Raw genomic sequence first — 25,435 nt, 5'->3', positions numbered from 1 at the left:
CAGTAAACTGCTACAATGCAACTTCTAAAAATCCTTCAATTTCCTCCATAATAATGTTCTGGGAAATGCCTGGTTGTTAGCTTACGTGAAGTTTATTTTCTCCAATACTGGCTGAAGTTGATTTTTTTGAGATCAGGTGGATGCTCTCTTGTGTGAATGTATTAACTGGTATATTTGACAGTTTCCATTAGTGCACTTGTGGGATTATCAAGGTTTGGAAATAGAATAGGGAGTAAGATTGGAGTGATTTATTTTACAAATAATAAATTAAAAAACTGAGATTCACTCTTAATCACCGTATGTTCCACAACGCCAACAAATGCATCACACCAGATGAAGGTTTTCTGGGGGAGGCATGCCTCCAGTTTCAATACTTACTACCATCGCAATAAACGTGATGAATTATTGGGTCTATCAGCTGTTTGTTATGACTAACCTCTATACCACTGTACTTTCAGTGCAACTCTTTGGCCCCGAGATTATATGATGGCAATGGGGGGGGGGGGGGGGGGGGGTGTCTCAACGTCTGGGAAAAGAGACGCCGAGAACTCCAATTCGCCTCTACTCCGGAAGGTCTGCTGAATCTACTGCCAATCAGGCACTTAAGTGCATTTCTAGAAGTCTATACTGCTTCACCTTACCCATACTGCCAAAATGCATCACCTCACACTTCTCTATTAAATTCCATCAGCCATTCTATGTCCTGTTGCAGCCGGTTAGTATCATCCTCACTGTTTGCCTCACCTCCAAGTTTGGTATCATCGGCAAATTTTGAAATTTTACTCTAGATTCCAATATCCAAGCCATTTATATATATCAAAAAATCAGTGGTGCTAGCACTGAGCCTCGGGGAACACCACTGTCTACCATCCTCCATTCTGAAAAACAACCATTTACCACAACTTGCTGTTTTCTGTCCTTAAGCCAATTTTTTATCCAATTGGACACTGACCTTCCTATTCCATGAGCCTCAATTTTGTTAACCGAATTTTAATGAGTACTTTATCAAACACTTTCTTAAAATCCATGTAGACAACATCCACTGCATTCCTTTCATTAACCTTCTCTTCTTGTTCATCTGCCTTTTACAAATCCATGCTCGTGCTCCTTAACTAATTCAAACCTCTCCCAGCACCGATTAATTTTTTTCCCTGATTATTGTTTTTAAAACCTTACCCACCACTAATGTTAAACTGACCGGCCTGTAGTTACTATGAACATCCTTACACCCTTTCTTGAACAGGGGAACCACATTTGCTGCTTTCCAATCCTCTGGCACCTTCCCAAATATCTAGGGAAGATGGCAAGATTATGGCAAGCCCTTCCACTATCTCCAACCCCACTTCCCTTAATGTCCTGGGATGAAAACCATCTGGACCAGGCAACTTATCCAATATATATGGCCAGCCTTTCCAGTAAATCCTTCCCATCAATTTGCACCCCATCCATTACCTTTACCATCTCCGTTTCTACTATTATTTTATCAGCCTCCTCTTCCTTAGTAAACACTGATACAAAGTACTCATTAAGTATTCTAGTATTGCCCTGCGCCTCTAAACATTATTACCCTCTTTGTCCCGAATAGGCCCCACCATGCCTTACTACCCACTATTTACATGCTGTTAGAAGTTTCATGGGTTCCCTTTTATGTTGACTGCCATTTCATTCTCATATTCTCTCTTTACCTGTCTTACTTTCCTCTTCAGTTCCCCTTCCAACTTATAATATTTGGCCTGGCTCTTGCTTGAAGAATTCGCCTGACATGCATCATGCATGTCATGGTCTGCCTACTTTCTTTCCTTCCCCGCTTCCAAGGCCCCATGTACTCCACACAATGGCTTTGCATTACCACACCAAAACGTTAATTTAGGATGCAGCCTTCCCGATCAGACCCATTTCCTGGCTGTTACACCTTCCTCGGAAATTACATTATGCATCGAAACCACTCTCCCATTCCACAACCCCACTCCCCGTTGCTGCTGCCTCACCAACTTTGTCAACCCGAAGTGACCTTGATGAAAGGTCCTTCAAAAAAATCCTGAGAAGGAGGCCTCTTGTGCAACCACATATATTTAATCTCCTTATCTTAAGCAGTACAATCCAGTGTATATAATCAAATTGACATAAGTAGCAGACCAGTGCGAAGCCCACTCATTCTCTGAATCATCCAAGAAGATTCAATGCTGTTCTTAAACTTGCTGATTTAACATGGGCTGTGCACTCACTGCTCTCCCCTTCTCACCAACCCACACCCCCTATGTATTTTCCCAGCCCTCATCCAAGGTGCTCTGCTGACATTCTCACTGTGATACTTTTTAACACAAGTTTGTTTCCTGACTTTACACCCAGTCCAACTGAGGTTTTTTCTTTGCCTTCACCCCTCCCTGTTGACCTAGTTTCCCTCCCCTTCTTCGCCCCAATTCCCTCTGGGTCCACTAACCCCACCACCCTCACAAGTTTGATAAATGTTCGCCCAGTTGCACTTACCAGTAATCACAATTTACATCAAGTTTGCTAATTATTTTGGCATTTGAAAATTGTCTTTCTCCATGATATACACTGTAAAATATTCTCTTTCTATGGTGTTAAGATGAGGCATATTGTCATTCAGTTCACTATTTGACTACTGTTAACTAGTGTGGTTCTTTGACTTTATTATACCAACTTCCTCCATTTTATCCAGCTCTTCATGAATGCTCACTTGGTTAGCTATAGTTATATGCTCCACTTTCCTGTTATGCATCCTCGATCTTCAAATACATCAGCATACCTTTGTCATGTTAGAGACTTCATCTATTCTTTTGAACACTTAACCTCGTGAAATGCTCAAACATAAGATCAGAAATAGGAGCAGATGAAGGCCATTCGACCCCTTGAGCCTGCTCCACCATTTCAATAAGGCATTTGACAAGGTGCCACATAAAAAGTTATTGCGCAAAGTAGGAGGTAACATATTAGCATGGATAGAAGATTGCCTGGCTGGCAGAAAACAGAGTGTGTGCATAAATGGGTCCTTTTCTGATTGGCAGGAGTCAGTGCTGGGGCCTCAACCTTTTACAATTTATATCAATGACTCAGATGAGGGGAGCGATAGCATGGTAGCTAAATTTGCAGATGACACAAAGATGGGTAGGAAAATATGTAGTGAAGAGGACATAAGGAGGTTGCAGACGAATACAGATAGGTTGAATGAGTGGGCAAAAATCTGGCAGATGGAGTATAATGTGGGAAAATGTGAAGTTCGCTTTGGCAGGAAGAATAAAAAAAAAAGCAGAGTATTACTTAAACGGAGAACGACTGCTGAATTCAGAGGTGCAGGGTGATCCAGGTGTTCTAGTGCACGAGTAACAAAAAGTTAGAATGCAGGTTCAGCAAGTCATAAAGAAGGCTAATAGAATGCTATCCTTTATTACGAGAGGAATTGAAAATAAAAGCAAGGAAGTTATGCTTCAGTTATACAGGGCATTGGTGAAATCACATCTCGAATACTGTGTGCAGTTTTGGTCTCCTTATTTAAGGAAGGATGTAAATACGTTGGAGACGGTTTAGGAGGTTTACTAGATTGATACCTGGGGAATGAGCGGGTTGTCTTATGAGGAAAGGTTGGACAGACTGGGTTTGTTTTCACTGGAGTTTAGAAGAATGAGGGGAGACTTGATTGAAGTAAATAAGATCCTGAATTATCTTGACAAGGTGAATGTGGAAAGGATGTTTCCTCTTGCGGATGAGTCTAGAACTGGGGGGCACAGTTTTAAAATTAGGGGTTGCCCTTTTTAGGACAGACATGAGAAATTTTTTTCTGAGGGTTGTGCGACTTTGGAACACTGCCTCAGAAGGTGGTGGAGGTGGGGACAATGAATATTTTTAAGGTGGAGGTAGATCCATGTTAGGCAAGGGAATCAAAGGTTATCAGAGGTAGATGGGAATTCAAGACACGAGCACATCAGGCATGATCTTATTGAATGGCAAAACAGACTCGAGGGGCCGAATGGCTTATTTCTGCTCCTAATTCGTATGTTCGTATGTATCTCTCCTTAAGTAAGGAGACTAAAACTGTATACCGTATTTTAGGCATGGTCTCACCAATGTCCTTACAGTTGTAACAAGACTTCCCTACTTTTATACCCCAAACCCACTTGCAATAAATCCCAACATCCAATTTCCTTCCTAATTAGCCGTGCCTGCATGCTAACTTCTTGTGATTCACGTACCAGGACACCCAGATACTTTTGTATTGCAGCATTCTGCAGTCTCTCTCTCTGTTTTTCTAGAGTGTGATACAGAAAAGACACCAACAGCGTGGGTTCAACCCCCATACTGGCTGTGGTAGTTCGTGGAGGCCTTCCCCAAGCTTAAGGAATGGTGACCTTCAAGTTATACATCACCAACTGTCTCTCTCTAATGGAGAGAGTTGTCTATGGTCCTCTGTGACTATGGCTGCAACAACTCCATCTGCTAACTTTTTCCCACTCACTTAGCCTATCTATATCCCTTTGCACACTCTTTTGTGTCTGCCTCACAACTTGCATTCCTACCTATCTATGTATCACCAGCAAATTTGGCTCAATACACTCGGTCCCTTCATCCAAGTTATTCATATAGATTGTAAATAGTTGAGGTCCCAGCACTGATCCCTGTGGCATTCCACTAGTTACAGTTTGCCAACCTGAAAATGACCCATTTATCCCGACTGGCTGTATTCACTAGTCCAGAATATGAAACTGTAGATTTTGGTACTTTTTTTTATATCTTCCTGTCGGCTTAACATTGCAGCAATGTACATTACCAACTTGAATTAGATTCATTCAATTTTGTACTTGGCTTCTTTTTAACTAACTGTGACACATGACATTAATCTCCTGTGCCTAGCATAAAACAAATAGTTCTGTCATTCATCTTGAGAATGATTTTACTGAAAGATGATAAATGGACAAGGAGAAGGAAGGACTGCAAATGCTGGAAATATATAGGTCAGTCAGCTTCAATAAAGAGAAAAGACAAATTGTGCTACTTTGTTTGTGTATGCTTCATCAGACTGAGGCCAAGGGATAAACAGACATCTTTGCAAAGTTGGCAAAAAGAGAAGAGGAAAAAACAGCTACACCAATCACAGTGAAGGAAGAAGTGAATCAAATGACCTGCAAACTGCTAAATAGAGCAGTTGTAAGTTAAAGATCATTGGTGAAATAACTGACATATAGAAATAGTGCATGTGGGATGGGAGAAATGAAAAGTGTCAGACAATTAGTGATAATCCATGCTAAATAATGCAACAAAAAAAGCTGTGGATAACTTTGTTTTATCCAAGCAAGCTACTTTTAATGAGTAGAAGTAAGTACTTCCACCCAAATATCTGGAGTGTAGCAAGGAACCTAAAGTTGGTTAGTAACATGGGCATACAGCTCAATCACAAACTAAACTGCCATGCTCCAGGAATATCTGGGCAAGAACCAGAGCTCAATTTTCTGCTCTCCACGTGCCCAAATGCCTGCAATGATTCCGATATCTCGAGGTACCAAGGGAACACTGCGATAATAATCCAGACATAGTATTTCATAATCAGACTTTATTATTTGAATGCGTTGATAAACATGACTCATGATAATGTCAAAATAAATGATTTTAAAGGAGAAACTGTAATAAAAACCTGGTACATGGACAGTTCCAGGTCCACAATACACCTTATACATTTACCCTGGTTTACTGAGCACTGCATAAACAACTTTTATAGAGAGTACCATTTCCAGGTTGCATAAGAATTACATTTCTAATGTATAAAAAGCCGAAGTCCAGTTACCACAAAACCTAAAATTTCCCATTTCCCAATCATGGCACAATGCTTTGTAATTGCAAACTTTTCTGTTCAGTAAAAAAAAGTTTTCGTGCACATACCCACACACAAGCGTGCAGGCAGTCGTACAAGTGTCAAATAGAAGAACAATGGATTCCTGTCTTCTGTTTAGAATTGTTCCCTGTAAATATAATTTGCTGTGGTATTCCTTCAACTGTGTTCGAGGCTGCTGTGAGTATTCCAGCACTGTGCAGTTTCTGGCAAGATTTCATCCTGGAACAGTGGTATGTGTTTCCATCAGGAGCCAGCCTGTGTAGCAATACTATTTGTTTTCCTTACCTGAAGCAAAGGAGACAAGAAAAAAAATGTTACTATGTTCTTAACCACAAGAGTGTCAGCTTGGCTCAATGGCAGCACCATCTCCTCCGAGTCAGAAGGTTGTGGGTTCTCACCATGTGAGACTGGTGTACGGTGATATTCAGTGGAAGACGATGGGAGTTCTGCACTCTTTAGAGGTACAACCTCTCAGATGAGATGTTTAAACCAAGGACCTGTCTGCCTGTGCAGGTGGATGACAAAGATCATATGGAAGTGTTGGAAGAACAGTGGAGTTCACCTGGTGTCCTGGGTCAACATGTATACCTTAGTCAACATCACCAAAACAGATGAACTGGTCATTTAAATCACTGCAGTTTATGGTACCTTGACGTGTGCAAATTGGCTGGAGTGTTTGCCTACAAACCATCGGTGACTACACTTCAAAAGCAACTTATCAGCTGTGAAGCCTCAGGACATGGAAGCTGTGATAAAAAAAAAAGAGATCTTACTTTCTCAATTATTATTCTTTGTTGCCGTAAGACTAACTTTTAGATTTCCACCTAAATTCTTCTGCTTGTTTCCAAGCTTTTATTCAAGTATACACATTCAAATGCGGCAGCGAAATTAAAATGAACTCTTTGACTAACATATTACTGGAATTAAAAGCTAGTCTAACGGTGGCTGTGAAACCATTGTTTTATTATAGAGGTTGCAGCAGGGAGTTGTCCTGGGAGTCCCCAACATCGACTCCAGAACCCATGAAGTCTCATGCCATCAGGTCAAACATGGGCAAGGAAATCTCCTGCTGATTACCACCTACCGCACCCCCCTCAGCTGAGGAATCAGTACTCCTCCATGTTGAACACCACCTGGAGGAAGCACAGAGGGTGACAAGGGCACAAAATGTACTCTGGGTGCGGGGACTTCAATGTCCATCACAAAGAGTGGCTCAGTAGCACCATGACTGACCAAGTTGGCTGAATCCTAAAGGAAATAGCTGCTAGACTCGGTCTGCGACAGGTGGTGAGGGAACCAACAAGAGGCAAAAAAATTCTTGACCATGTTTTCACCAAAACGCCTGTCGCAGATGCATCTGTTCATGACAGCATTGGTAGGAGTGACCACCGCACAATCTGTTTGGGGACGAAGTCCCCTCTTCACATTAAGGATACTCGCCATCGTGTAGTGTGGCAGTACTACGTGCTAAGTAGGATAAATTGCGAACAGATCTAGCAACGCAAAATTGGACATCCATGAGGCGCTGTGGGCCATCAGCAACAGCAGAACAGCATTCAACCACAATCTGTAACCTCATGGCCAGTCACATCGCCCACTCTACCATTACCATCAAGCCAGGGGATCAATCCTGGTTCAACGAAGAATGTAGGAGGGCATGCCAGGAGCAGCACCAAGCATAACTAAAAATGAGGTGTCAACCTGACGAAGCTACAACCCAGGATGACTTGCGTGCCAAATAGCGTAAACAGCATGCGATAGACAGAGCTAAGTGATCCCATAACCAACGGATCAGATCTAAGCTCTACAGTCCTGCCACATCCAGTCGTGAATGGTGGTGGACAATTAAACAACTAACTGGAGGAGGTGGTTCCACGAATATCCCCAACCTCAATGATGGGGGAGCCCAGCACATCAGTGCAAACGATAAGGCTGAAGCATTTCCAACAATCTTCAGCCAGACATGCCGAGTGGATGATCCATCTCGCCCTCCTCCTGAAGTCCCCAGCATCACAGATGCTAGTCTTCAGCCACTTCGATGCATCCGCGTGATATCAAGATGCGGCTGAATGCACTGGTTACTGCAAAGGCTATGGGTATTGAACATTCCGGCAATAGTAATGAAGACCTGTGCTCCAGAACTAGCTGCGCCTTTAGCCAAGCTGTTCCAGTATTGCTACAACATTGGCATCTACTTGACAATGTGGAAAATTGCCTAGGTATGTCCTGTTCACAAAAAGCAGGACAAATCCAACCCAGCCAATTACTGCCCCATCAGTCTACTCTCGATCATCAGCAAAATGATGGAAGAGGTCGTCGACAGTGCTATCAAGTGGCACTTGCTTATCAATAACCTGCTCAGTGACACTCAGTTTGGGCTCCGCCAGGGCCACTCAGCTACTGACCTCATTACAGCCTTAGTTCAAACATGGACAAAAGAGCTGAACTCAAGCGGGCAGGTGAGAGTGACTGCCCTTGACGTCAAGGCAGCATTTGGCAGAGTATGGCATCAACGAGTTCTTGCAAAACTGGAGTCAATGGGAATGGGGGGAAAACTCTGCACTGGTTGGAGTCATATCTAGTGCAAAGGATGATGGTTATGGTTGTTGGACGTTAATCATCTCAGCTCCAGGACATCACTGCAGGAGTTCCTCAGGGTAGTGTCCTAGGCACAACCATCTTCAGCTGCTTCATCAATGGCCTTCCTTCAATCATAAGGTCAGAAGTAGGGATGTTCGCTGATGATTGCACAACGTTCAGCACCATTCACGACTCCTCAGATACTGAAGCAGTCCGTGTAGAAATGCAACAAAACCTGGACAATATCCAGGCTTGGGCTGATAAGTAACAAGTAACATTCGTGCCACACAAGTGCCGGACAATGATTTATCTCAAACAAGAGAGAATCTAACCATCTCCCCTTGATATTCAATGGAATTACGTTTGCTGAATCTGCACTATCAACATTCTGGGGGCTTACCATTGACCAGAAACTGAACTGAAGTAGCCATATAAATACCGTGGCTAGAAGAGCAGGTCAGAGACAAAGAATCCTGCAGCAAGTAACTCACCTCCTGATTCCCCAAAGCCAGTCCACCATCTACAAGGCAAAAGTCAGGAGTGTGATGGAATACTCTAAACAGGATGGGTGCAGCTCCAACAACACTCAAAAAGCTCAACACCATCCAGGACAAAGCAGCCCACTTGATTGCCACCCCATCCACAAACATTCACTCCCTCCACCACTGACGCACAGGAGCAACGCACCAATGCTCCTTAGACAGCACCTTCCAAACCCGCGACCTCTACCAACTAGAAGGACAAGGGCAGCAAATGCATGGGAACACCACCACCTCAAAGTTCCCCTCCAAGCCACACACCATCCAGACTTGGAACTATATCGCCATTCCTTCACTGTCGCTGGTTCAAAATCCTGGAACTCCCTTCCTAACAGCATTGTGGGTGTACCTACCTCACATGGACTGCAGCAGTTCAAGACGGCAGCTCACCACCACCTTCGAGGGCAATTAGGGATGGGCAATAAATGCTGGGCTAGCCAGTGACGTCCACATCCCATGAATGGATTAAAAAAAATATTTTTTTTCCTTGCAACTTGCTCTTGGCCTCAGGAATAATATGCTATGCCTCCTATGTTAGTACTGTCTGTAAATCTGGACACCATTCAACCAGCTCTATATCCAAATCACTGATGTACACAGTGAACAGAAAAGGTTCTAGAAAAGACCTCTGTAGGACACCAATCCCCACACAATAGCAACCACGTTAGGTATGGTAGCCTGGTGGTTATGTTACTGTGCTAGTAATCCAGAGGTCTGGACTAATGATCTGGAGACTTGTGTCAAATTAAAGCTGGGGAATTTGAATTCAGTTTATTAAATAAATCTAGAATTTAAAAAAAAAAGCTAGCACCAGTAATGGTGACCATGAAGCTACCAGTAAAATCCCATCTGGTTCACTAATCTCCAAAAAGGAAAACAATCTGCCATTCTTACCCTATCTGGCCTGCACGTGACTTCACGCTCACAGCGATGTGGTTAACTTTTAGCTACTCTCTGGAATGGCCTCGCAAGCCACTCAGTTAAGAAGATGGCTCACCACCACATTCTCCAGAGCAATTAGGAATGGGCAATAAATGCTCTTTCCGCCAATGTCCAACTCCCAAGATAGAATAAAAAAAAACTTCAAACCATGCTGAGAAGCTGACCCTAACTTGTACTGTTCCATTCCTTCTAATCAATCTTTTTAATACAGAGTTTAGCCTTTGTCAATTCTATACACATTAACCTTGTTTAATAGTCTCCTATGTGGTATCTTGTTGAAAGCTTTCTAAAAGTCTATGTACACTACATCCACTACATTCTCCCATCAACCATATCTGCCATTTCATCAGGTTGGTCAGGCATGATTTTCCTTTTTGAAATCCATGTGGACTGCTTTGAATTATTTTCTTTTCAGATATTGAGTAATGTTTGAAGATTACAAATGGTTCTTTACCACAGACTAACTGGTCTCTCATTATCTACGTTAGCTGCCTTCCTTTTTGAAAATGGGAACTACATTTGCCACTCTCCACTCCTCTGGCACACATCCACTCTCAACAATATAACCTATAGGCCTTTCACTTCCCCATATTTCATTATATGCATTCCACTAGGTACCAGTCCTTTGCCCTCTTTTAGCTTAACTAATTTCTCTAATATCTTTCTTTTATTTATTATAAAATCTCTCATCTCCCTTTTAACCAATTCAGGATTTACCTCATGCACAACATCCTTGAAGTACAAGTACTTCTGTAAAGTACTTGCTAATCAACCTGACAATTTTTATTCATCCTTTTCTTCTCAGAGGCCTCATCTCACGTTCAACAATTCTCTTTTTACTGATATATATATGTATAACACTTAGATTTTCTTTTCAGGTTCTCTTCTCAGACTTTCTCTTAATCGCTGCATACTTTGTTATATTCTCTCATTATTAATCTTATACAATTTAACCAGAAAAACAAGTCGTTCCCGAATTTGTTATTGTATAGTTTTTTTTTATTCATTTATGGGATGTGGGCGACGCTGGCCAGCCCAGCATTTATTGCCCATCCCCAATTGCCCTCGAGAAGGTGGTGGTGAGCTGCCTTCTTGAACCGCTGCAGTTCATTTGGGGTAGGTATACTCACAGTCCTGTTAGGAAGGGAGTTCCAGGATTTTGACCCAGCGACAGTGAAGGAACGGCGATATAGTTCCAAGTCAGGATGGTGTGTGACTTGGAGGGGGAACTTGCAGGTGGTGGTGTTCCCATGTATTTTTTGCCCTTGTCCTTCTAGTTGGTAGAAGTCGCGGGTTTGGAAGGTGCTGCCTAAGGAGCCTTGGTGCGTTCCTGCAGTGCATCTTGCAGATCGTACACACTGCTGCCACTGTGTGTCGTTGGTGGAGGGAGTGAATATTTGCGCATGGGATGCCAATCAAGTAGGCTGCTTTGTCCTGGATGGTGTCGAGCTTCTTGAGTGTTGTTGGAGCTGCACCCATCCAGGCAAGTGGAGAGTATTCCATCACACTCCTGACTTGTGTCCTGTAGATGGTGGACAGGCTTTGGGGAGTCAGGAGGTGAGTTACTCACTGCAGGATTCCTAGCCTCTGACCTGCTCTTGTAGCCACGGTATTTATATGGCTACTCCAGTTCAGTTTCTGGTCAATGGTAGCTCCTAGGATGTTGATAGTGGGGGATTCAGCGATGGTAATGCCATTGAATGTCAAGGGGAGATGGTTAGATTCGCTATTGTTGGAGATGGTCATTGCCTGGCACTTGTGTGGCGCGAATGTTACTTGCCACCCATCAGCCCAAGCCTGGATATTGTCCAGGTCTTGCTGCATTTCTACACGGACTGCTTCAGTATCTGAGGAGTCACGAATGGTGCTGAACATTGTGCGTTGTGCGAACATCCCCACTTCTGACCTTATTGATGAAGCAGCTGAAGATGGTTGTGCCTAGGACACTACCCTGAGGAACTCCTGCAGTGATGTCCTGGAGCTCAGATGATTGACCTCCAACAACCACAACCATCTTCCTTTGCGCCAGGTATGACTCCAGCCAGTGGAGGGTTTTCCCCCCCGATTCCCATTGACCTCAGTTTTGCTAGGGCTCCTTTTTTTTTTTTATAGAGATACAGCACTGAAACAGGCCCTTTGGCCCGAGTCTGTGCCGACCATCAACCACCCATTTATACTAATCCTACACTAATCCCATATTCCTACCACATCCCCACCTGTCCCTATATTTCCCTACCACCTACCTATACTAGGGGCAATTTATAATGGCCAATTTACCTACCAACCTGCAAGTCTTTTGGCTTGTGGGAGGAAACCGGTGCACCCGGAGAAAACCCACGCAGACACAGGGAGAACTTGCAAACTCCACACAGGCAGTACCCAGAATTGAACCCGGGTCTCTGGAGCTGTGAGGCTGCGGTGCTAACCACTGCGCCACTGTGCCACCCTTGATGCCATACTCGGTTAAATGCTGCCTTGATGTCAAGGGCAGTCACTTTCACCTCACCTCGAGTTCAGCTCTTTTGTCCATGTTTGAACCATGTAATGAGGTCAGGAACTGGGTGGCCCTGGCGGAATCCAAGCTAAGCGTCACTGAGCAGGTTATTGCTAAGCAAGTGTCGCTTGATGGCACTGTTGATGATACCTTCCATCACTTTACTGATGATTGAGAGTAGGCTGATGGGGCGGTACTTGGCCGGGTTGGATTTGTCCTGCTTTTTGTGTACAGGGTATACCTAGGCAATTTTGCACATTGCAGGGTAGATGCCAGTGTTGTAGCTGTACTGGAACAGCTTGGCTAGGGGATCGGCAAGTTCTGGAGCACAGGTCTTCAGTACTATTGCCGGAATATTGTCAGGGCCCATAGCTTTTGCAGTATCCAGTGCCTTCAGTCGTTTCTTGATATCACGCGGAGTGAATCGAATTGGCTGAAGTCTGGCATCTGTGATGCTGGGGACTTCAGGAGGAGGCAGAGATGGATCATCAACTCGGCACTTCTGGCTGAAGATTGTTGCAAATGCTTCAGTCTTATCTTTCGCACTGATGTGCTGGGCTCCCCCATCATTGAGGATGGGGATATTTGTGGAGCCACCTCCTCCAGTTAGTTGTTTAATTGTCCACCCCTATTCACGGCTGAATGTGGCAGGACTGCAGAGCTTCGATCTGATCCGTTGGTTATGGGATCGCTTAACTCTGTCTAACGCATGCTGCTTATGCAGTTTGGCATGCAAGTAGTCCTGTGTTGTAGCTTCACCAGGTTGACACCTCGTTTTGAGGTATGCCTGGTGCTGCTCCTGGCATGCCCTCCTGCACTCTTCATTGAACCAGGGTTGGTCTCCTGGCTTGATGGTAATGGTAGAGTGGGGGATATGCCAGGCCATGAGGTTACAGATTGTGGCTGAGTACAATTCTGCTGCTGCTGATGGCCCACAGCGCCTCATGGATGCCCATTTTTGCATTGCTAGATCTGTTCGAAATCTGTCCCATTTAACACAGTGATAGTGCCACACAACACGATGGACGGTATCCTCAATGTGAAAGTGGGACTTCATCTCCACAAGGACTGTGCGGTGGTCATTCCTACCAATACCGTCACGGACAGAAGCATCTGCAGCAGGCAGATTGGTGAGGACGAGGGGGTATATTGTACAGTTATGCGTATATCTTTATTCTGTACCTTTACAATCTCCTGTTTAAAAATATCTTGGTGTTCCACAATGTGCCACCTCACGTCAGTTACCTCACCACTCATCCTTCTAGAACCAGCCTTATTTAAATCGAGCACCCTAGTGTTTGTACTAACTTTCCCCCTTTCCATTTGAACCATGAGCCTGATCATATTATAGACACTACTCAAGAGGATTCTACCAACATTTAACCCGCCAAGCAGATATATTTCACTGCAACCCCACTAATTTAACAATCCTTTTTTTAAAAAAATCTCTAACCATTTTTTCTGTACGTTAGTACTCTATAAACCACCTATTCCCATCTTCACTAATACTGCCAACCACCTTCTTACAGATTCGGTCTCTTAAAACTACTAAAACTGAAGCATAACATAGTTACTTTTATTTTCAATACCTCTTGTAATAAAGGATAGCATTCCATTAGCCTTCTTTATTACTTGCTGTACCTGCATACTAATTTTTTGTGACTCATGCACTAGAACACTTAGATCCCTCTGCACCTTGGAATTCTGCAGTTGTTCTCCATTTAAGTAATACTCTGCTTTGTTATTCTTCCTGCCAAAGTGAACAACTTCACATTTTCCCACATTATACTCCAGCTGCCAGATTTTTGCCCACTTGCTCAACCTGTCTATATTGGTCTGCAACCTCCTTATGCCCTCTTCACAACATACTTTCCTACCTATCTTTGTGTCATCTGCAAATTTAGCTACCATGCCATTGCTCCTCTCATCTAAGTCATTGATATAAAAATTGTAAAAAATTGAGGCCCCAGCACAGACCCCTGCGGGACTCCATTTGTCACATCCTGCCAATCAGAAAAGGACCCTTTTATGCATACTCTGTTTTCTGCCAGCCAGCCAATCTTCTATCCATGCTAATATGTTACCCCCTACGCCATAAGCTCTTACTTTGCGCAATAACCTTTTATATGGCACCTTGTCAAATGCCTTCTGGAAATCCAAATACAACACCTCAATGGGCTCCCCTTTATCCACAGTGCATGTTACTCCTTCAAAGAACTCCAACAAATTGGTTAAACATGATTTCCTTTTCATAAAACCAGGCTGACTATTCCTGATTACCTTGAATTTTTCGAAGTGCCCAGCTATAACCTCCTTCATGATCGATTCTAACATCTTCCAGACGACAGATGTCAAGCTATCTGGCCTACAGTTATGTTTTTCTGTCTCCCCACCTTCTTGAATAGAGGGGTTATGTTTGCTACCTTCCAGTCTAATGGAACCTTTCCAGAATCTAGCGAATTTTGAAAAATTAACACCTATGCATCTATCTACTAACTCATTAGCCACCTCTTTTAAGACCCTAGGATGAAATCCATCAGGACCCAGGGACTTGTCAGCCCCCAGCTCCAACAGTTTGCTCAGTACCATTTCCCTGGTGATTGTAATTTCACCAAGTTCCTCTCTTCCTTCCATCTCCTGATTTATAGCTATTACTGGAATGTTTTCTGCATCCTCTATAGTGAAGACAGAAGAGTCATAGAGTTATACAGCACAGAAACAGGCCCTTCGGCCCAACACGTCTGCGCGTCCATCAAGCACTCATCCAGTCTAATTCCATTTTCCCGCACTTGGCCCGTAGCCTTGTATGCTATGGTGTTTCAAGTGCTCATCTAAATACTTCTTAAATGTTGTGAGGGTTCATGCCCTACCACGCCTGCAGACAGTGTGTTCCCGATCCCAACCACCCTCTGGGTGAAAACATTTTTCCTCAACTCCCCTCTAAACCTCCTGCTCCTCACCTTAAAAGAAGCAAAATATTTGTTCATTTCATCTGCAATTTCCTTATTATCTACTATTAACTCCCGATTCTCACTCTCTAGAGGACCAACGTTCACTTACTCTTTTCCTTTTTAAATACCTGTAGAAACTCTTGCTATCCATTTTTACATTTCTAGCTAGCTTCCTCATACTCTAATTTCTTTCTCCTGATTAACCTTTTAGTCATTCGCTGCTGTTCTTTATATTCTGACCAATTATCTGACCTGCCACTCACCTTTGTGCAATTATATGCTTTTTCCTTAAGTTTGATGCTTTCCTTAAATTCTTTAGTTAACCACGGTTGGTGGGTCCTCTCTTTAGAATTTTTCTTTATAGTAAGAATATACTTATCCTGAGTATTCTGAAATATCCCCTCAAATGTCTGCCACTGCTTCTCTATTGACCCATCTCCTAGCCTAGTAATCCAGTTCACTTCAGCTAGCTCAGCTTTCATGCCCACATATTTAAGATTAAAATACTAGTCTTAGACCCACTCTTCTCTCTTTCACACTGGATGTAAAATTCAATCATATTGGGGTCGCTGCTACCTAGAGGTGCCTTTACTCTGAGGTCATTCATTAATCCTGTCACATTGCACAACACCAAGTCTAATATAACCTGCTCTCTGGTTGGTTCCAGAACGTGCTGCTGTAAGAAACTCTCTCAAAAGCATTCTGCAAACTCCTCAAGCAGGCTACTATTGCCAATCTGATTTTTCCAAATTATACGTAGATTAATGTAAAATTTAGTGTTGTCTTTTTGTTATCTTTGTAACATCTAGTCTGGACGGTTGGTGTGTTCTTAGGTTTTTTTCCTCTGTCCCGTCCTGCCATTCTCTGACCTTCATTTCCCATATTACTATCCTGCTCTCTTGCCTTGACTCTAACCCTTGATTTGCTACATCTACCTAAGCTTGATCCCTCACACCCATCCCCCCCCCCCCCCCCCCACCTTGCTTAGTTTCAAACCCTCGCAGTAGATAGGCAATGGCTTGTATTTGAAGTATTACATGGTCTACAACAAACATACATTCCTCTAAGACATAAAAGCCCAACAGGAAAGATGAATCAACTGTGCCTAACAAAAGAAGTTAAAGATTGCAATAGCTTAAAGGAAGTGGCTTATAAGGTTGCCAAGAAAAGTGGTAAGTCCAAAGATTGGAAGCAATCTGGAATCCTGCAAAGGAGGACCAAGAAACTGATAAAGAAAGGGAAAAGAGAATATGAATGTAAGTTAGTGAGAAACAAAGGCAGACTGTTAAAGCATCTTTAGGTATGTAAAAAGGAAAAGATTAGCAAGGACAAATGTGGGTCCATTACAGGTGGAGAGAGGAGACTTTATAATGGCGAATAGGGAAATGGTAGAAAAACTAAACAATTACTTTGTGTCTGTCTTCACAGAGGAAGATACAGAAAATCACCCAGAAATATTAGGGATCCAAGTGAACTGTGAAAATGAGGAACTGAAAGAAATTATTAATAAAGAGGTAGTACTTGAAAATCTAACTGGATTAAAGGTTAATAAATCCCCTGGAACAGATCAGCTACATCTGAGTATTGAAGGTTATCTATAGAGCGAGTGGATGTATTGGTGGTTATGTTTCAAAATTCTATAGATTCTGGAAAGGTTCCTGCAGACTGGAAAGTAGCAAATGTAACCCCACTATTTAAGAAAGGAGGGAGAGAGAAAACGGGGAACTACAGACCTGTTAGTTTGACATCAATCGTAGGGAAAATGTTAGAATCTATTATAAAGGATGTAATAAATAGACACTTAGAAAATAATGATAGGATTGGGCAGAGTCAACATGAATTTATGAAAGGAAAATCATGTTTCACAAACCTGTTGGGATTTTTTTTTTTTAAAAAGGATGTTACTTACAGACTGAGGAAACTAGGCCTCTAAACTCTAGAGTTTCAAAGAATGAGAGGTGATCTCATTGAAACTTTCAAAATTCTTACAGGGTGAATGTAGCTAGGATGTTTCCCCTGACTGGTGAGTCTAGAACCAGGGGACATAGTCTCAGTTTTAAATGGCCTACCCCTTATTCTGAGACGAGGAGGAATTTCTTCACTCAGAGGGTGGTGAATCTTTGGAATTCTCTATCCTAGAGGGCTGTGGAAGCTCAATCCTTGAGCATGTTCAAGACGGAAATCAATAGATATCTGCATACTAATGGCATCAAGGGATATGGGGATAGTGTGGGAAAGTGGCTTTGAGGTAGATGATCAGCCATGATCTAACAATGACAGAACAGGCTTGATGGGCTGAATGGCCTATTGCTGCTATGTTCCTATAAATCAATATGTTCACTTTCCACTTCTGCTCAGTTTTCAGCACTAATAAATCTGTATCTTCCTGTGACATACTTGCTTTCTCACACTTTGAACACTGCAATATAAGCACTATGACTTTTTTTTTTGCATATAATGCCACTCATTTTCACTTGAATTTATTGTTCAAGCTAAAACGTAATTCTCTAATCTCAGTCTTTTCCCTGAAGCCAACTGTAAAGCTCCAGCTGATGTCTGGCTGAGATTAGCAAACTCAACAAAGATTCGGAATTGAACCAACGATCTTAGTAGCATACCATATGGTGTATTTACCCAATAAGCTGTGGGAGATATTTTCATTTGAGAACTGAACATGTTACAAGACAGGAACCTCAGTTAATATGAGGGACTTCAGTTACAAGGATAAATTGAAGTTGGGGTAGTTTTGCTTAGAGAAGGTTGATAGCAGATTTGATAGAGCTGTTCAAAATCAGGAGGGGTTTAGACACAGTAGATAGAGAGAAATGGTTTCCTTTGGCGCAGGGGTTGAGAACCAGAGGGAACAGATTTAAGGTGATTGGCAAAAAGAACTAAAGGTGACAAGAGAAAACTTTTGTTATTATACAGCGAGTGGTTAGGATCTGGAATGCACTGCCTGACAGCGTGATGGAGGCAGATTCAATTGTGGCTTTCAAAAGGGAAACGGATAAGCACCTGAGGACAAAGGATTTGCCGTTACGGGGAAAGGGGAATAGTTAAATTGTTCTTGCAGAGAGCTGGCATAGACCCGACAGGCTGAATGGCAACCTTCTGTGCTGCAACCATTCTATGATTCTATATCCACAAGTGAAGTCCTTGTTACTTCATTTTTAAAAAAAAACAATCTTACATTTGTCCATGTTAAATTTCATCTGCCATTTTTCTGCCTAATTACATTTTTTTATACAACACGGTCTATTTCTGAACTGCTTCTTCTATTTTTATATCATGAGCAAATTTTACCACATTGCATTGATCATTTAAATTTAAATTATTTACGTAAAAGAAAAGCAGAAGGGGCACCAACACCAAGTCTCGAGACATTACTTACCCCAAAACCCCTGCCTATGTAAGTCCTATAATTAGGAGTTATTGTTTGGCAGCTGTACCTCCGGTTGACTAATCCCTAAACTCTGGAACTCCCTCTAAACGTCTGTCTCTCTACCTCCCTCTACTCCTTTAAAATGCTCGTTAAAACCTACCTCTTTGACCAAGCCTTTGGTCACCTATCCCAATATCTCATGTGGCTCGTTGTCAAATTTTTTTTGCTAATGCTCCTGTGAAGTGCCTTAGCACATTTTACTGTAATAGAGGCACTGCATAAATGCAAATTCTTGTTTCGTACCCTTCGGTCAATTTATCATCTATTCCTAGAGTTTACCAACAATCCTTACAGTTGTGATTAGATTAGATATACAGCACTGAAACAGGCCCTTCGGCCCACCGAGTCTGTGCCGACCATCAACCACCCATTTATGCTAATCCTACACTAATCCCACATTCCTACCAAACATCCCCACCTGTGCCTATATTTCCCTACCACCTACCTATACTAGTGACAATTTATAATGGCCAATTTACCTACCAACCTGCAAGTCTTTTGGCTTGTGGGAGGAAACCGGAGCACCCGGAGGAAACCCACGCAGACACAGGGAGAACTTGCAAACTCCACACAGGCAGAACCCAGAATCAAACCTGGGTCCCTGGAGCTGTGAGGCTGCGGTGCTAACCACTGCGCCACTGTGCCACTAATAACAGTTTTACTAATAACTTTTGGTGTGGAACTTTGTCCAATACCTTCTGGAAGACTAGGTACACCAGGTTATAGGCCTTCTGCATCCACTTAGGTTGTCACTTCCACGAAGAAGTCAAGGAGGTATGCTCAGGAAAAACCTTCCTTTTCTGAATCCATGTTGACTGTTGCTTATGAGGTTTATCCTCAGGATCACTCCTGATACTTGGAATGGAAGCAAGACTAATGGATCTTTGGTTGTTTGTGATTGTCTTCTCTCCTTTTTTGAAGATCTGCCTACTTCCAATCTACTGATTTCTTTCTAGTATCCAATGACTCATTCAGAATGACATCACTGACACATGAATCTCCTCCCTAATTTCTCTTTCAGCACTCTAAGTACAGTCCAGCCCTGGGGACAGATTTATTTTGAGCTTTTTTTACTTGGTCTAAACCTTCCACCTCATTTATATAATCATTGATTTTGCTGTTTTGGGAGGGGATGTTGTTCATGTATTTCATTGTGAATATTTGGAGAAAGTAATCAGTCAATCAATCATTCAGAATATTCACTATTTTGGGTTCATCCTCACTTTCAAATCCATTTGTATCTTCACTGACTGCTATCTTTCTGTTGTTTACTAAAATACATTTTTACTATTGCATTTAGGCTCAGCTGCAGCACTATTTCTAGATACCTCTTTACTTCTCTGATCATCCTTTTAGATGGCTTTTGTATTTTCTAATATTAATTGCAATGGGCCTATTCTCCTTTCTCTCAGAATTTGTATAGACTATATTTTCCATGTATTTCACTTTTAATTTGTTTTGTTTAGGGTCACATTTGTCTGCTCTGAGCTTGTTCGTTCCAGGAAGGTATTTATCCTACATGTTCAGCATTATTCCTTTAAAGGTATTCCACTCATCAACTTGTTACAGGTAAGTTGCACAGAAAATGATGGATAGCTCATTTCCGCTACACTGGAAGCATCCTTGTTGTTCTCCAATGAAACTTAGTGACCAAAATTGCACACACTACTTCTAGTGTGGTCTAACCAGCACATTACAATGGTCTCCGCATAACACTTGGAAAATTAGATTCCTGTATTTTAGCTATGTAGACTAATAATCTTTTTGCACTGCTTTTAACATTGTTTTGACACTGAAAGTGACAAACATATTGTGTCTCCCTAAGCTAATTCTGTTCCTTCCTTTGTATATTTACATCTCAGTTTTGCATCTAACATGCAATACTTCACATGTCAGCAGTAAACATAATATGCCATCTGTCTGTCCAATTGCATAACTGGCCTACATCTTTCTGCAAATCATTAATTACATCCTTTCTACTGCTTTCTCTTTTAGTTCCCGGTGTAAAAATTGAAACTTTTTTCTGGAAAATATTTTTAAACTGTTGCTACAATATAAATATGAAGACTATTATTTAAAACTAACATGAGTATTCCTTTCAATCATTTTTAACTTGTGATTTGAATAAGATGGACTTACACATGAAGAAGTGTTGAAGATTTTGCAATGATCCACCCGCTGTAAAGTAAGCCCAAGCTGCCATAAGGACCATAATCACGTATGCTGGAATAAGACTTCCTTCATACAGTGGATTCAAAAATGTCTATAAGAAAGGACAAATACTACAGTATAGTTATGTCTAATAATATGTCTTGTACAATTATGCTCATTTGGGCTACAACTGCAATATAAAATAATTATATTGAATTATTGAGGAAAAAATACAATGATGCTTTAAAGAGAATCGCCTCAATGGCACACAATGTAAAAGCAGCATGAGGTGTAGTAATGAGCAATGTTCCTTATAAAATTTTATTCTTGTGCATGACCAGTTTTTTCAATGCATGGTTCCTTTTACATTTTTGTGCACAGCTATGGCCACACACAGGCGATATGTTGCATAGCATAAGGCCTGCACAATACCTTCCAAAATGCTGCCTTCGCAGGAACATAGGTAGTGAAACATGCAGACCAGGAAGATCCTACACATGATCCACATCTGTGCTTTTAGCTGACAAAGGGCCAAATGGATACTATGATGACAGTCTGAGTAAACTGGGTCTATACTCTCTGCAGTTTAGATGAGAGATGATCTCATTGGATTCTGAGGGCACTTGACAGGGTAGAGGCTGTTGCTCCTACCTGAAGAGTCCAGAAATAGGGAATATAGTCTCAGGGTAAGGGGTCAATCATTTAAGACTGAGATGAGGTTGAATTTCTCAGATGGCTGTGAATCTTTGGAATTCTCCACCCCAGAGATCTGTGCGCATGCTCAGTCATTGAGTATATTTAAGGCTGAGATAAGATACATTCCTGGACTCGAGGGCAATTAAGGGATATGGGGATCAGGCAGGAGAGCGGAGCTGAGGTCAAAGATAAACCAGAATCACTGAATGATGGAGCAGGCTCGAGCTGCCGTGTGGGCTATCGTGCTCCTGTTTATGCTTTTAAACTAAATTTGACCTCATCATTCCTGTCCCACAGAGAGGAAACCAAAGTAATTGCTGAACAGAGAATGGAACAGCGGTCCTTATATTTAGAGGAATAGAATACAAAGGGATATAAGTCATACTTCAGCTATACAAAGGTCTGATTAGACCACACCTGGAGCACTGTGTTCCGATCTGTGCATCACAACTTAGGAGGGAAATATTGGTCTTGGAGGGAGTGCAGCTTGGATTTACTAGAATGATACCTGGACTCGTAGTGTTAAGCTACTGGAAGAGATTAAACAAACTAGGGCTGTATTCCCCAGAATTTAGAAGGCTAAGAGGTGATTCGATAAAAGTTTTTCAGATATTAAGAGGAACAGACAGGACAGATTGGGGACAAACTGTTACTACTAGTTGTGGGGGTCTGAGAATAGGGGGCATAGGCTAAAAATTAGAGCCAGATCTTTCAGGAGTGAAATTAGGAAACACTTCCAGATGCAAAGTGTGGGAGAAGTTTGGAACTCTCTTCTGCAAACAGCAAATGATGCTATATCAATTGTTATTTTTCAAACTGAGATTGATAGACTCTTGTTAGCCAAAGGTATTGAGGGATATGCAGTTAGAATACAGATCAGCCATGATCTCATTTAATGGCGGAATAGGTTCAAGGGCCTAAATGGCTGTCTCCTGTTCCTATGTTCTTAAGAGAATGTTCAACTTATAAAGTATTTCAGTCTTGGTTATTCAAATTGTAATGCCATTTAAATGGTACAGTGATTTAATCCTTGATCTTAGCTAACTAATCTCAAAGAACAGCAACAGGAATGGTGTGATAGACCTCACCATCTTCAAGCTATGAAGAGAAGGAAAAATTTGCTAGGGTTCCACTCAATTATCAAGTGACCTGTTGACAACCCATGCTGGAATGTGGATTTATATGGATCCTACATAAGATCAAGTTCAGCTGTGATACCTCCAGTCAAACAGCCTGTCAAAATTCCAGTCCAATTTCACATATACTGAAGGGTAGTATAATTGTGCTGCAGTCCATTCTTTCCACAGACTGACCTCCCTAGCAACACTGTGGGTTTAGCTATGCCACAAAGGACAGCAGCGGTTCAAGAAAGCGGCTCACAACCACTTTCTCAAGGGCAATCAGGGATTGGCAATAAATGCTGGCCTTGTCAGCGATGCACATATCCCAAGTATGAATTTTTTTTAAATGACATGAAGATTATTTTCTGTAATTACTAATCAATTCTTTGATTCTGTGATAAATATATTTAAACTATACAAGGTATAAATTACACAATTAGGAACCCTCAATCGACATATAATCAGAAGGAGTTCAGACAAATGTTAACATGCAGAGTATCTGAAACAGATCCAAGAGTAGAAACCTCACCAGTCCTGACACTAGGAAGTGTGTTGCAATAACTGCTATAACAGCCACCCATCGCTTCTTCTCAAATCCATCAAAGAATAGCACACTCCAGAATGTATGTAGCAGGATGATGGCCATGGTCATAAAAGCTGCAAAAAAAAAAAGTACAACGTAATATGAGGCTACAGCAGAACATACCACAAGAGAGCATCACAAATACATGTAAATGTATCCTGTTAACAGAAATTATTAATTTATCCACATTTTCTTTGGCAGTGCTCACTGTGAGTTGGAGCTTGCACTGTTTTACAACAATATAGGTGTTATGCCATATATGACAAATATGAAGGTTCTATTTTGTTTAGTTTTGGCTTGGTGGCTGTCCCTTTAAATTCAGTCACAACACACAAGGTGAGGAGGGGCAAACTTGGCTTAGTAGCACCCCTTGTTTGGGTACAATGAGACCCCTTAAGGTTCCAAACTGGCATCAGTGGTGCACGCACATTTCTAATGCAGAGAGCTGGTCATCATATTGGTAAAGGGGTTAGCCCGTGCACACCGAATGTCCGTCAGAAGCATGTAGAACATGATGTTAATCAGTGCTGCCATTTCAGAACTCCACGCTCCAGCCTACCCTCTCTCAATCTCACAGAGCTGCACTGTATGTCCACAATTAATTCGAGTGATACCAGTAATCTCGACCACAATCTCCCATTCACCAACAGTCCCAAGGCGTTATCTTACCCCGATACTGACTGTCACATTGACCTCTTTTCCACAATGCAAAATTAAAAGCCACATAAAGTGCACAGACCAATCCAAATTTATAAATGAAATCATGCCATATGGCATACAAAAATAAACTAATCACCCTTGTGTATTCCTTTGGTGCCCATCTTCTGTGTGCCTTTGACGGCCCTAGTGTCCATACACAGTGCTACCCCAGAGGCTGAAGCATAGCTAGTGAAAGGCTGCTGACTTTCACTGGAGGAGACTGCAGATGGCCTTGGAGGACAACTTTAAGCAGCTGTGGGCCTAAGAAGCCCAGCTTCAGACTGCACCATCTCAGCAGTTTTCTAGGCTGGCTGGCTGACAGGTAAGAGCAAGGGCACTGACAAATTGGCAGGGGTGTGACCATGACTGCTATCATCCTGAGAAAGGAGAACAGATTTGTGTTCCACAGAGCCACTGCCACTCTCCTACTGCGGCTCCTCAATGTTCCTAGTGATCTATTGGAGGACAGATTGCTGGACTACTGTGACACCCTGAAATTCCTTATGAACACTGGCATCCACAGTGATGATGGCAGCAGTCTGAGCTTCCACTCAACATGCAGTCACGATACATTGTACACCTTTGGCTCTTCAAAAGACAATGCTGATGGGAGCCACTGTATTTAGCACCGAAACATCTAGGTGCATTGCTCAGTGTGCATCCTTTTATTCCCCACTCAGCAGCACTCCGGCGTTGGGTGGCTACTGCTTGTGCTGCAATGGAAGCTGAGACCATCAGCCATCAGATGCTGCATCATGGTTGGCTCCACAAGTGTGTGAATGGAGTTGGCCATCAGTTCCACGCTGGCAAGGATGAGCTCCAAGCTCTGCGCAATTTTGGTGCCAGATTCCTCCATGCTCCTCGACACCGAATGCAGGCTTTCTGGAATACTTCCCAATGCACCAAGCATTTAGGTGTGTACACCCAATAGCCTTTTTCTATAACCTGGCCCATTGAAGTCCTCATCTGAGTCCTCTGCAGCAATACTAATATGCAACCTAGCCCTCTGGCAAGCTGTGCTCCCTTTTCCCCCTTCCCTTGTGCAATCACCCTTGTACCCAGTGTTTAAACATGCGCAGATCCCTCCTCTATGCTCTCCTCTAAATTACATGTAGTGGAAGTATCTGAGCGAATGGCTGAGAGTGTGAAATCGAGTGACGATGTCTTCCTGCTCTTCCAGCACTTCCTGAGCTGGTTTGAGTTCTTGGGTATCTGAAAGGAAAAAGGGATAAGGGCTGGATTCAGTGTTCCCTCTAAGCTGTGTGGACGCGCAGCAATTCAGAACATGCTACCCATTAAACAATTATGTTGCACACAACCAATGCTCCCTTTCAAATGCATGCATGCAGAGCCTTGCGGCAATCTTAAAGGGACCTCGCAGTGCAACAGACA

General features: G+C 42.4%; 1 protein-coding gene across 1 annotated transcript in view; it reads right to left on the bottom strand.

Annotated features, from left to right (window-relative positions):
* Window positions 1-5,551: 5,551 nt before the first annotated feature.
* Window positions 5,552-25,435, bottom strand: part of LOC137380262 (gamma-secretase subunit Aph-1b-like) — a 95,938-nt gene continuing 76,054 nt past the window's right edge. Inside the window, exons 5-7 of the mRNA XM_068052182.1 lie at window positions 23,291-23,418; window positions 20,933-21,056; window positions 5,552-6,130 (exon numbers count right to left, since the gene is read on the bottom strand). Coding sequence (XP_067908283.1) covers window positions 6,114-6,130; window positions 20,933-21,056; window positions 23,291-23,418 — 269 coding nt within the window. The 3' untranslated portion in view covers window positions 5,552-6,113. The remainder of the gene's footprint in view (window positions 6,131-20,932; window positions 21,057-23,290; window positions 23,419-25,435) is intronic.

The sequence above is a fragment of the Heterodontus francisci genome, chromosome 1 (genome assembly GCF_036365525.1).
Source record: "Heterodontus francisci isolate sHetFra1 chromosome 1, sHetFra1.hap1, whole genome shotgun sequence".
Lineage (NCBI taxonomy): Eukaryota > Metazoa > Chordata > Chondrichthyes > Heterodontiformes > Heterodontidae > Heterodontus > Heterodontus francisci.
This window is presented reverse-complemented; position numbering and strand designations above follow the sequence as displayed.